Below are 13,770 nucleotides of genomic sequence, written 5' to 3'. Positions count from 1 at the left end.
GTGCCTATTGGCACTGAGGGTGGACTTCACTATATAACCAATGGCCGCAGTCCTTCCCAGCAGACCCCCACACACACACTATAACAGAACCTCCTCGAACCTCACTGTTGGGATGATGCAGTAACGTAGAAACGCTCTCCAGGCAACCGCCAGACCCAAGTGAGGTCATCCGATTAGAAGATGGTGCATCATGATTTATCTGTGCACACCACTTGCCTCCACTCACTTACAGTCCGTCGCTCCAATCACCATCGAAGGCGCCGCTGTGCATCCACTGCTGTGATGTTGTGTGCCGCTGCTCGTCCATGGTAACCCTTCACATGCCGTTCCTTACGGATGGTTCTGGTGCTAATGGATGTCCCAATATCCTGTGAGACCTCCTGAGTGAGGGCAGATGATGTGAGTGATGCCTTCACAGCTGGTACAAGGCTTCGTTGTCCACATTCTGTCAGAGGTCTCCCTGAACGTGGCGGCGCCGCACACACTGGAAGGTTTCTGTTACCGTAGAAAAAGTCTATTCTTCAATACAATTCTGGATGGTCGCCTCAAGGAGGTTTCACTGTATAATGATTGCCTCGGACGAACTGCTCAGGTCCATGGAATGATTTGCATAGGAATTCTACAGCTAGAAGTCAGAAGGAAACGTATAGTGTTTAGGTTAGCAGCTGCCTAATCATTCAGCCGCCATCTTGCTCCACTTGTCTCCACTGATGGCCATGATGTGTTCTCTCCTTCTGCCCCCGGCAGATGATGTGCACCAGCCTACTGTCGATCTCTACTGCTTAAAGGGTGCGCATGCGCTCGTCCGTAATCTAAAAGGGTTATTGCATGTCCTGTAATTTTGTCCTATGCCAATCCCAGAGCATTTCTGGTTACATCAGGCAACTTCCTCCTCAGGATGATGCATAAGGATAATATCATACAGGGGAGCGCGATATCAGGCCGCGAAACTCAGTGCAATATTGCACTCGGGAATGTGCGATTTCACCAGGCTTTCAGCTGCGCCGGAAGATCGACAAGTGTTGTTTTCAATGGGAAACCTTGCATCGTATTGCACTCACACGCACCTCGTACCTACATACTAATGAAAATCTCGGCGAAACGCAGAAAACATTGTACATTGCCTGGATATATTTTTGGATTTCAAATTATGAAAGAACTGCCAAAGTAATCGTAATGAATTGCAAATGTAAAAGCCCGTAGGAAAGTTCTTAAATATCCCAGAATAGAAGCCCCTCTCCGGTAGACCCAGAGTAGAAGCCCCTCTGCGGTAGACCCAGAGTAGAAGCCCCTCTCCGGTAGACCCAGAGTAGAAGCCCCTCTGCGGTAGACCCAGAGTAGAAGCCCCTCTCCGGTAGACCCAGAGTAGAAGCCCCTCTCCGGTAGACCCAGAGTAGAAGCCCCTCTGCGGTAGACCCAGAGTAGAAGCCCCTCTCGGGTAGGCCCAGAGTAGAAGCCCCTCTCGGGTAGGCCCAGAGTAGAAGCCCCTCTCGGGTAGGCCCAGAGTAGAAGCCCCTCTCGGGTAGGCCCAGAGTAGAAGCCCCTCTCGGGTAGGCCCAGAGTAGAAGCCCCTCTCGGGTAGGCCCAGAGTAGAAGCCCCTCTCGGGTAGGCCCAGAGTAGAAGCCCCTCTCGGGTAGGCCCAGAGTAGAAGCCCCTCTCGGGTAGGCCCAGAGTAGAAGCCCCTCTCGGGTAGGCCCAGAGTAGAAGCCCCTCTCGGGTAGGCCCAGAGTAGAAGCCCCTCTCGGGTAGGCCCAGAGTAGAAGCCCCTCTCGGGTAGGCCCAGAGTAGAAGCCCCTCTCGGGTAGGCCCAGAGTAGAAGCCCCTCTCGGGTAGGCCCAGAGTAGAAGCCCCTCTCGGGTAGGCCCAGAGTAGAAGCCCCTCTCGGGTAGGCCCAGAGTAGAAGCCCCTCTCGGGTAGGCCCAGAGTAGAAGCCCCTCTCGGGTAGGCCCAGAGTAGAAGCCCCTCTCGGGTAGGCCCAGAGTAGAAGCCCCTCTCGGGTAGACCCAGAGTAGAAGCCCCTCTCGGGTAGACCCAGAGTAGAAGCCCCTCTCGGGTAGACCCAGAGTAGAAGCCCCTCTCGGGTAGACCCAGAGTAGAAGCCCCTCTCGGGTAGACCCAGAGTAGAAGCCCCTCTCGGGTAGACCCAGAGTAGAAGCCCCTCTCGGGTAGACCCAGAGTAGAAGCCCCTCTCGGGTAGACCCAGAGTAGAAGCCCCTCTCGGGTAGACCCAGAGTAGAAGCCCCTCTCGGGTAGACCCAGAGTAGAAGCCCCTCTCGGGTAGACCCAGAGTAGAAGCCCCTCTCGGGTAGACCCAGAGTAGAAGCCCCTCTCGGGTAGACCCAGAGTAGAAGCCCCTCTCGGGTAGACCCAGAGTAGAAGCCCCTCTCTGGTAGACCCAGAGTAGAAGCCCCTCTCTGGTAGACCCAGAGTAGAAGCCCCTCTCTGGTAGACCCAGAGTAGAAGCCCCTCTCTGGTAGACCCAGAGTAGAAGCCCCTCTCTGGTAGACCCAGAGTAGAAGCCCCTCTCTGGTAGACCCAGAGTAGAAGCCCCTCTCTGGTAGACCCAGAGTAGAAGCCCCTCTCGGGTAGACCCAGAGTAGAAGCCCCTCTCGGGTAGACCCAGAGTAGAAGCCCCTCTCGGGTAGACCCAGAGTAGAAGCCCCTCTCGGGTAGACCCAGAGTAGAAGCCCCTCTCGGGTAGACCCAGAGTAGAAGCCCCTCTCGGGTAGACCCAGAGTAGAAGCCCCTCTCTGGTAGACCCAGAGTAGAAGCCCCTCTCTGGTAGACTGTCCCCGGGTTACAACTTATCACCGATTTGCAAAGCAGTGAAAAGTAGTAGAGCGACCCACTCCTCCATCTACAATGTGCAAAACAAAGCCGGATTTATTTGGTAAAATATCAAACTGTCAGACAAACCAACCCACCCGCCATAAAACAAAGCCAGAGAGGAAACCCTCCGCGACGCTCACAAGGACATTTACATCAGTGTCCCCATGATTAATGCCGCAGCTATGTGTCTATAAAAAGTCATTCAGCAAAAAAAGCAAGTCAGACAGAATGCTGAATGTTTCCGCACACAAAGAAAATCAAATAAGGCTTTTCTGTCAATGATGTCTGGGCTGAGATGGGTGCGTGCCAGGACTTCATCATAATGAACGAGAGGCATGGAGTCGGGCATCCATCACAGCCGTTATCTCCTTGGAACACAGCGGAGCCATGTACTTGTGCCGGGATAAGAGAAGTACAAGGGAAGAACTACAAGGCATTATCGATCCTCGGCAGGTGCTGTAGAACCAAAAGCGGACAGTCAGTGCGGAATATCTCCGATATGCCAAATATGAGGAGATCTACAAGGCAGTGGGTTCAATCCTAAAGGGCCACTCTGGTGATTTATCACTTCATTTGTTATGTAGCTTTCCCCCTGTATATATAAGTCAGCTAGTGTTACCTTGGTTAGTTAGTCCTTTCTATCTGAAACTGCTATCCTCTTTTTCCTTAGACGGTCATGTGATCTCAATTTTGACCAGCTCAGATCTACTTGGGGTTATGTTGTCTGTAACTACTCTATTCCTCAGTCTGTGTATTGCTATTACATGGACCCTACCACAGAAACTGCCTAGAGGGGGATAAAGACACTCCTGTCACACAGGTACACTAGAGGAGATCACAGCCCAGCCTCCTGACTGTATACTTATGGTCTGTGGCTTATTTAGGTGAATATAAAGGGTAATGATATTTAAACTGTCCCTCTAGCAAGCAGAAATGGTTTAGCCTCTAGCTAATGCATCATGGGATAGGTTTGTAAGTGAAAGTAATTTTTTTTTTACTGGTATAATGGTGCCCGATAAGCATCAGACGGGGGCTGCAGTTGCATGGAAGTAGAGAAGGAGATCTTCAGTGAGTGTGAAAGGCAATCAGGTAAGGGGGGCAGAGATGGAAAAATGTGTTTTCACCATTGTGGTATGGTTCCTCCTTAGGAAGAGCACCTAGTGAACGTACTTAGAAGGCCATGCATGTTCCTCTTGAAATTTTTGCAGATGGTAAGATGCAGCAATCCCTCTACAGCACCACCTACTGGAAGACAGCATTCCTGCAAGTCAATGTCTGACCCCTTTATCCATGTACAGACAGTTTTAGGGGTTTTGCCCCTCATTAGTGTGCAGTAACTTGGGGTGAGAGGCCTACGATGTGGGTCAGGAGGGGTATGGCTTCTTTTTAGGAAGAGCCCTTTTTGAGGAGACTTTTATAAGGAGAGTCTACCTGTACATGGTTATTGTTTCCTATTGGAGAAGACCCTGACTTATATTCCTAGTCATTGTTACAAAGCCTGACATTGATTTGCAGGAATGTTGCCTTCCAATAGGTGGCGCTGTGGAAACATTGCTCCATCTTCCCATTTGAAAAAAAAAATTATATTAAAAAACCCACACATACTCAACAAAAAGAGCATTGCTCAATTACATCCACAAGCGGTGATGGGCCCTCAGGAGCCACGAGGTCCCGTCTCTAACGACGTGTTGATCATAAACACCCATATGACGGCATGCTCCCTCACTGTCCTGGTGTAATGATGGCCCCATGATTTGTAGTGGAAGCGTTTTTGCTTGCACAGAATGTCTATATTTCTGGGAGGTGGGACAAATACATTATTTTTAGTCTCTCTCTTGCCTTGCGGCTCTGCAACCACATTGCCAGTACAAGGCTGTGGGACGTGTTGACACAATAGAGGACATTGACATCACTTTGCTACGAATGTAACATCTGTGGAAAATGACTGGCAGCAACTGGGAGAAAAAAAGAACAATAGAAAGTAAAGAAAATGAATTGGCGGTATATAAAGTTTGCAGCGCATCAAAGTTACCATTGGATTGAGGCAGACCTTCCTGTCTTAAAGGGAACCCGTCACCAGATTCATGCTGCCCAAATCACAGGCTGTGTGAACCCTGGACAGTTCTGCACATTGTGCCGGGGTCCGAGTCACGGAGGTGGGCCGCACCGAGCTCTCCCTGTCCGTGTAATCTAGAGCGACAGCTTTCTGCCTGTACACAAATAGAGAGAGCTGTGGCTCTACATGACAGGCAGACGCTGGCGGGGGATGCCACCACCTGACTTGGGGCGACTTTCAGAGTCAAATATGTAAGTATGTTTATTCTGAAACGCGGCAGCGATGTGCAGACCGGTCCCGGGTTCCTGCTGCATGTGGTTCGGGCAGCATAAACCTGGTGACAGGTTCCTTTTAAGGCCAAAAACAGAAAAATGACAAGACACAGACTGAGGGCCGACTACTGACACCAGCAACAGAAAACAAGTCTGATAGTTCCTTCTCCAAAATTGTGGTGAGCCCCGCATGGTAGTATTTCAGCATAGGAAGAGCGCGGACTCAGGAGCTTACATACAGCGGACACGCTATTACAACCTCTGGCATAAAAGTTAACTTTGCTCCTGGTTGTTTAATCCCTAAGATGCGGCAGTCAATGTTACCCCATCACCTAAGTGGTTGTAGAGGGTAATAGCCTAGCCCAAAAGCCCATAGGTGCCCCCATGAGGTAACTGCAGGGTGCTCATGGACTTCCATGGCAGCTGGGGGCCCAATAATGGTCCCAGGCCTGTGATGAACTGGAGCTTATTAGTGAACTATTGAAGCGACCAAACGCTTGCACCGCCCTCAGTGGGACTAAATAAAATTGGGGAAAAGTGTTGAGACACAAATAAAAATGTAAACAAATGCAGTGAGATCTGCCGCCGCTTCCTGCAGGGGTCGTGCCAAGTTATAAAGTTATCTTGTATCCACAGGATAGGTGATAACGTTACGATCGGCATGGGTCAGACTGCTGGGATTCCCACCGATCCCGAGAACAACTGTCTAGTCAGTCCCCGAATGAAGGGAGCAAAGGCAACAGACCCGCCGCCACTCCATTTACTGCAATGACCGCGCCGGAGATTGCCGAGTTCAAGCATTTCAGCGATCTCCGTTAATTGAAATGTAGGAGCGTCAGTGAGTCTGTGCCTGCTCCGCTCCATTCATTCTGGAACCAACCGGACCCCTATCCTCAGGATTGGTGGGCTTCCAGGAGGGGGGATAGGGAATAACTTTGTAACTTGACACACCTGGTTTAGAGTCGGCCTGAACGTAGCCTTAGAGCATTGGATCTATCAAACAGTAACATGGAAGCGATGTCTAGCGTGACTGTGACAACGTAATGCAACAAGGTATCTTAACACGACAGAAGCATTGAAAAGGCAAATAGACTGCGGCACCGAACTCCTAGACTGCAGCACCGAACTCCTAGACTGCGGCACCGAACTCCTAGACTGCGGCACCGAACTCCTAGACTGCGGCACCGAACTCCTAGACTGCGGCACCGAACTCCTAGACTGCGGCACCGAACTTCTAGACTGCGGCACCGAACTTCTAGACTGCGGCACCGAACTTCTAGACTGCGGCACCGAACTTCTAGACTGCGGCACCGAACTTCTAGACTGCGGCACAGAACTTTTTCTTAAGTTAAACTTTGTGACATCTGCAGTTTAACCCAGTAGAAACCGTCAGTCCTAGACATCTACAAACACGTACAAATCCTGGAATGGGTTAACAGTTAGTCAAGACCTTGGATGGATCAGGCATCAAGCAGGAGAATAGTAGACAATGTTAGCATTTACTTCTTGTTCTTCATCACAGCATCAGGTCTATGGTCACATATACACAGTGTCAGCACCAACTGGTTACAGAACATTTCTATGGGAAGAGGTTCTGAAGACTTACCTGCTGTTCCCTCTTGTCAGGTGTCTTGGCCGCCGGTGGTAAGATCTGATCCCTGGCCAGCTTCTGTACAAAATCAATGCGTCTGAATTCCTCTCGTCCGTGCAGTTTGCACATAACTCCGGCCTTGAGGGTTGGAGAAAGAGCAAATAAATACTTAAATCCACAGTCAAAAGACATGGCAGCGATGACAAGTTCACCGAGGACTCATAATACAGTCTGCAACGTGTAAAAGATCATGTAAAGCCGAGCGCCGCAGCTCAATGCGCTATGGAATGACCCAACTGTCCGAAACCATCCCGGACTGATATGCTGACTTTTTGTTTGTTCCTCCCCACCTATTTCCTGTTACATAGGAGAACTGTTACAAGAGGTTAAAAACCCCTGGGAAAGCTGGTCAGAAACAAAAGTGACACTGGAGGAAGTCGGCATTCCTAAAAATAACAATGTGCACCTCCTTTAGATCTACTGGAGTCCAGCGATTACAGAGATCGAGTGGTTTAGTGCGTCCGAACAAATGATCTGTGACATTCAGTAGATGTTTAGTTCTGCAACATAACCTGTAAATACAGGGGGACGCAGATACCGGCTACCCTCCTGCAGTTATGGGTGATGCCATGCTGAGTATTGATAAGGCTATGCTGAATTGTGTGGTGGGGAAAACACTAATCACGTCTCTTCAGGCACCAGAAGATGCCGTTAACAATCCAGGACAGAACTGAGATCATCCTGATGGTCGGTAACAGAAGTTCACCTGAAGTGGCCGAGGCTTTCAATCAAGAACACCCAGGAAGACGTCAGTGAGAGTGCGAACTGTCAGGAAACTGACTCAGACGTTCAGGGAGACTGATAGTGTCTTAGGGATCCTTACGGCCATTGGTTGACTCCCCATGCTCCAATGCCAGTCATGCTGGTAGAGACACGGAGCTGTTCCAAAGTATGCTACAGGGTCCGGCATGTCTCTGTGCCTATTGGCACTGAGGGTGGACTTCACTATATAACCAATGGCCGCAGTCCTTCCCAGCAGACCCCCCCCCCCCACACACACTATAACAGAACCTCCTCGAACCTCACTGTTGGGATGATGCAGTAACGTAGAAACGCTCTCCAGGCAACCGCCAGACCCAAGTGAGGTCATCCGATTGGAGGATGGTGCATTGTGATTTATCTGTGCACAACACTTGCCTCCACTCACTTACAGTCCGTCGCTCCAATCACCATCGTAGGCACCGCTGTGCATTCACTGCTGTGATGTTGTGTGCCGCCGCTCGTCCATGGTAACCCTTCACATGCCGTTCCTTACGGATGGTTCTGGTGCTAATGGATGTCCCAATGTCCTGTGAGACCTCCTGAGCGAGGGCAGACGATGCGAGTGATGCCTTCACAGCTGGTACAAGGCTTCGTTGTCCACATTCTGTCAGAGGTCTCCCTGAACGTGGCGGCGCCGCACACACCGGATGGTTTCTGTTTCCGAACATCATCAGCAGTGGACCTTGGAAGGTCCAAAAGTGCTGTGATGTCTGTACCAATTGGCTGCTCAGATTGCATCCCACCATCAGACCCCGTCATCAGCTCCACACCCAGTGACATCCCACCACTGGACCCTGTTGTCAGCTATACACCAAGGGGCATCTGATGGTTTCTGTACTGGGATCTCCGTTGTGATCTTCTCCTTTATATCTAATGCTCACACGTCCGATTTGCATCCTCCCTTCACCTGAGAAGCTCAGGATTGTTGGGGGTACCAATATTTTTGTCAACATGGCGTACATACAATGAAACCTTTCCTGAATGGAACCACTCTGCTAGAGGAGGACCCCCTTATCTGGAGCAGATTTCCTATGAAAGATTTTCAGTTCCTCTATATGTTATACACATTGGCCATATTCTTTGAGCAGACCGCCATGTAGAAGAAGTCTATTCTTCAATACAATTCTGGATGGTCGCCTCAAGGAGGTTTCACTGTATAATGATTGCCTCGGATGAACTGTTCAGGTTGCCATTCAGCCGATGGGGCTTTTCTGAAAACAGCTAGCACAGCTATGGATACCCGGGGAACCAGTTCTCGGTTTGTCCTGGACACTATCAGTCTCCCTGAACGTCTGAGTCAGTTTCCTGATAGTTCGCACTCTCACTGACGTCTCCCTGGGTGTTCTTGATTGAAAGCCTCGGCCACTTCACATGAACTTCTGTTACCGACCATCAGGATGATCTCAGTTCTGTCCTGGATTGTTAACGGCATCTTCTGGTGCCTGAAGAGACGTGATTAGTGTTTTCCATACCAGATTACTCAGCATAACTGTATAAATACTCAACATGACATCAGATAGAAGTTGGAAATGGTTGCAGGTATTGAAAAAAAAAATGGCTGTACCTTAAATGGGGGATTCAATACCCCTCTTTCCATTGAAGTTTATTGAGGTAAATCCAAGATGGCTGCCACCAAGATGCCCAACAGGCACCATCATTGCCAAGAAGTTTTCTCCCACCCATCAAAGCATTCTACAGTTTCCTACTTGTATCTCGTTTCATTTTGATAATATTCGGGTGGCCCTGACTTTTGAATCGCCCCGTATAATAAACCTGTTTACATTGGAGTCCAGTTATAAATCCCATCCACAGCTCTGGAGAGAGCGGAGAATCAAGTGCACGATGGCGAAAATGGCAAAAAAATGCAGGATATGGGGTATATAGTCAGATACAGTGCTGTCCCTCATGCACACAAGGCTTATTCTGATGTCACCGGAAAGGTTGGGTATGGCTTTAAGGACCATTTGATTCGTAATTAAGTCATCATTATAGGGTTAGCTGGTGAGTAGGGATCTGATTTCTGGGACCCCTACCAATTGTCTAAATGTATCCCACTTCCCCCGAATGAACAGAGCAGTGGTTGAGCATCTGGGCTTCAGCTCCATTCATTTCAATGCAACCTCCAGGGATAGTTGAGTTCTTGAACTGCGCTGTGTCCTGCAGCCCCACTGAGATGAATGGAGCAGCAGTGCAGAGGCTCACCCACGGCGCCATCCATTTGAGGGTACACACGACCCACATTCTAGTCAGCAGTTAGAGCCTCACCAATCTATTCCGTGGATAAGGCATATCGTGATATTACTGGAATGCCCCTTTACATAAAGATTCATGAGTTTTTGCCAATATGTGCATCATTGCCCCTCCCAGTTGGCACTCCGCTCTCCAAGACTCTTGGATGCCTTACAAACTACTGAAGGCTAATCTGCCCGCTTATTATACATTTTCTTGCGTACCAATGCGTCTGCTGTACGTCACCGCGGGGTCCCTGGATCAGATCCACTTCTAAAGCAGAGTGGATATAAAGACAATACCGGCATCTGCAGAAAGGAGTTGCTGCCCTGGGTGATATCAGCGGATCGCAGTAGGCAGGCCCGTGGCAAGGGGATGAGGGCCTGAGCCAAATATAAAAAGATCTCAGAATACGCCGCCATATACGCACATGGCGGATAACAGTATTTCAAGTCATTCTAGGACTTGTATCCTGCATGTTTCCCACTTCTTCCCTCTGTTTCTCAGAACTGGTGGGAGGAGCCTAGCTGCTGTGTTCTATATCTGTACACAGAGGACTGTAGATTCCTACTCTCTGTAGGGCAAACCGAGGAATAACATGAGCATGAAAGACAGTATACAGCAATACCGAGCAGTGTACATGTGATTTCAGTAGCTAAAAACACAGTAAACAATTTCTTACATACACAAACATCCTGCAGCTAACAGTATCTGCTTCAGACATCACTGAGCAGCATTACGCATCCCCCACCTCCACTTCCTGTTCTCAGTCCTGCAGTCTCCACTAATAGAGATAATATCACTTGAAAGTAGACAGTGGACAGCAAGTAAAGAGGGAGGGAGCCACCTAGTGGCCAGAACACTAGACATTTTTCAGGATACACACATTTTAGGTAAATAAAGCCATATTTGCACTTTTGCCATTACATGAACTCAAATAATCGATACATTAGTGAACATGTACGTTTTCATTCATTCTGACAAAAAAAACAATCAAACTTTAGATTATAATGAAATCATTTCAGTTTAAGTACTGGATCCATTTTTTTCTCATTCGGGGTTTCTGATGTGCGCGTTATTCGCACTCAGGAAAGCATTCTAACGACCATGTTTAGCTGACCGGCTTCTATAGGTGAAGCACACGATCTCAATGTAGAAGCCGCCGGACTGAAATCGCATCTCACAACCACAGCAAATCACGGTAAAAGGCAACCGCTTCTCAGAACGCTCTTTGAGCAAAATCCCCGTACACATCGAAAACGCTGCCGAAACAGTAAAATCACCACCGGAAACGCATCCTAAGGGCTCCTTCACACTGCGATCGCGAGATCGCGAGAAAATCAAAGCAAAATCGCATATGTGCCCGTGTGATGTCCGAGCGTCAGCGATGCTTTTTCTTGAAAACACATCGTATCGCTGCTCCCCGCGTTTTTCTCGCACATCACACAAAGCAGGAGTTGCTATTATTAAAAAACGCATCACATGAACATCCCAAGTTCGGCGCTGCGATAAGGCGGAGGCTCCATAGGGAAACATGGGCAAGAATAAAAAAATACTGCAAAATACAGAAAGAGCGGCGACTCCCAAATCCTACAACATCGCAGATGGGAAATAAAGGATAAATGCTGTTATTTGTGGAGCGCCAACTTATTCCGCAGCTTTCAGGTCGTTATTACTTATTACCCCCCCCACCAAGCTGGGGGCTCATTTTACCGACCTCGCAGGGATGGAAGGCTGAGTAGACCTTGAGCCGACCACCTCAAGGGTTTCATCCTTCTGCATTTTCTCGTGCTCTCGCACTGCGCAAGAATCACATGATTTTCTCGCCAGTGTGAAGGCGGCCTCAGTACAACTGGAGTAATTTTCCCTCCAAGCTCCATAAATGCAGTTGTGAATTTAGAGGTTCACTTACTTTCAGGGCAGCTCTACATGTAGCAGAAAACTCTGCGGCATTTCTGGGACTGAAACCATAGGCGCAAGTTTTGATACGAAATCAGCCGTGCTGCCGCATTACTGAGCCGTGAGCTCTACAGGGATACTAGGACTGTGGTACATGGCCTCGCCACACACGCAGGGTCCTGCATTTGTTTCGTGAACACCCAGTAAGCAAACACTCGGCTCCTGGCAGCCTGTAGGGGGAGCCATGGATTAGCCGTGACGGTGCAGAGTTCTCTGCTTGGTCCCTTTGGCCTCTGAATAGGTCAGAGATACGTGACATTGTGAACTAGTCATGTTTGTGATGCACATTCTGTGTATACAGCAGGAATCCCCTAATGAATGACAGATGTGGTATACTTTCTACTGACCTCTGATACATTCAGCTGGTATTTCCCTCCATTCACCCTAGCAAGTTCGTTAAAGGTAAATCCATCGGCCGTCTACAATGGTGCAAGAAGCGTTGTAATTAGACAGGTGAGCGATGGAAGAACGTTCTACGGAATGATAAATCATGCTACTCTACCAACAAATCAGCTGGACGTTCCCGGGTGTGGAGGATCCTGGGGGACACCTTCTACCTGAGTGTGTTGTGCCAACAGTTATGTACGGCGGAGGGTCCGTTATGGTCTGGGGATGTGTTATGTGGCATGGTCTCAGTCCGTTGGTTGTAGTGACAAGGACCATGACCACGAGGGTGACCCTGACATTCAAGATAATAATGTACTGCAGACAATGGTCGGCCATACTTCCAACAAGACAACGTGCCTCGTCACAGATCCAGCACTGTTTTATGTTGGTTTGAGGATACAGATGTTCCATGATTGGACCGGCTGCGCAGAGTTAAGACCTAAATCTACTGAACATCTCTGGGATGAACTGTAACGTTTGGTCAGGAAATGTGAACAGGGTCCATTTTATTTGAGAGAACCCGCCAGACATTTGCAGGATGAATGGAGGGAAATACCAGCTGAAGCATATCAGCCATTAGAAGAAAGTATGCCATGGAGAGTATCCAATGTCATTTGGGCCAAAGGAGGCCTGCTAAGTATTATCATATGGAAATAAATACTACTTTTGATTCTTACTTAAGGCCCATTTCGACACAACAATTCGCTCATAAGCCGTCTTTTGAGCGATATCGTTGTGTGTAGCTGCACTGACATCCTGCAGTTTTCGTTAAGCCGTCGCTTATCGTTGTCTGTCAGCGTGCTGAAGGACAATGATGAGTCTTATCAGGAAGCCGGGCGCTCGGAGCTGGGGAACAGCTAGATGCAGAAGACAAGCGGGGTCTTTTCATCCTCCGCTCCAAGCGCCGGGCTGTATAACAGGGGTACAGCTGGATGCAGAAGGCGAGCGGGGACACTGAAGAGCAAAGTTGGTTTAGTATTTCAGTACAATAGTAAAACACAAAGGGATGCCAAAATACACAATATCCCATCCAACCGTACGGTACTATGACACTAATCTGCACACTTCAGGTCCCTTATGACCAGCTCCAGATGACATGGCTCCAGTGGAGCTGGAAGAGACCCGGACGGCCCTATGAGCTCCGGGAAGACAAACCAGTTTATTTAGGCAGGAGATTTACAGGGTTCAATATGAGACAATAAAAGACAAATACAGAATTTTGTGTCTCCATGTGAAACGTCCTAATGTAAGAAGCACCTCCCCCTAATGTATAAAGCACCTCCCCCCTAATGTATAAAGCACCCCCCCCTAATGTATGAAGCACCCCACCCCCCTAATGTATGAAGCACCTCCCCCTAATGTATGACGAACCTCCCCCTAATGTAAGAAGCACCTCCCCAATGTAAGAAGCACCTCCCCCCTAATGTATGAAGCACCTCCCCCTAATGTATGACGAACCTCCCCCTAATGTAAGAAGCACCTCCCCCCAATGTAAGAAGCACCTCCCCAATGTATGAAGCACCTCCCCCCTAATGTATGAAGCACCTCCCCCCTAATGTATGAAGCACCTCCCCCTAATGTATGAAGCACCTCCCCCTAATGTATGAAGCACCTCCCCCTAATG

At 49.0% G+C, this 13,770-nt stretch overlaps 1 protein-coding gene across 2 annotated transcripts in view; it reads right to left on the bottom strand.

The window, feature by feature from the left end:
• RAPGEF5 (Rap guanine nucleotide exchange factor 5) overlaps positions 1 to 13,770 on the bottom strand; it is a 267,845-nt gene that overhangs the window by 103,393 nt on the left and 150,682 nt on the right. For both annotated transcript variants that reach the window (XM_066584672.1, XM_066584673.1), the window contains one exon: positions 6,765 to 6,887. In XM_066584672.1, the coding sequence (XP_066440769.1) occupies positions 6,765 to 6,887 (123 nt within the window). The remainder of the gene's footprint in view (positions 1 to 6,764; positions 6,888 to 13,770) is intronic.

The sequence above is a fragment of the Eleutherodactylus coqui genome, chromosome 12 (assembly GCF_035609145.1).
Source record: "Eleutherodactylus coqui strain aEleCoq1 chromosome 12, aEleCoq1.hap1, whole genome shotgun sequence".
Classification (NCBI taxonomy): domain Eukaryota; kingdom Metazoa; phylum Chordata; class Amphibia; order Anura; family Eleutherodactylidae; genus Eleutherodactylus; species Eleutherodactylus coqui.
The sequence above is the reverse complement of the archived record's forward strand: the minus strand, read 5'-3'. Positions and strand labels throughout refer to the sequence as shown.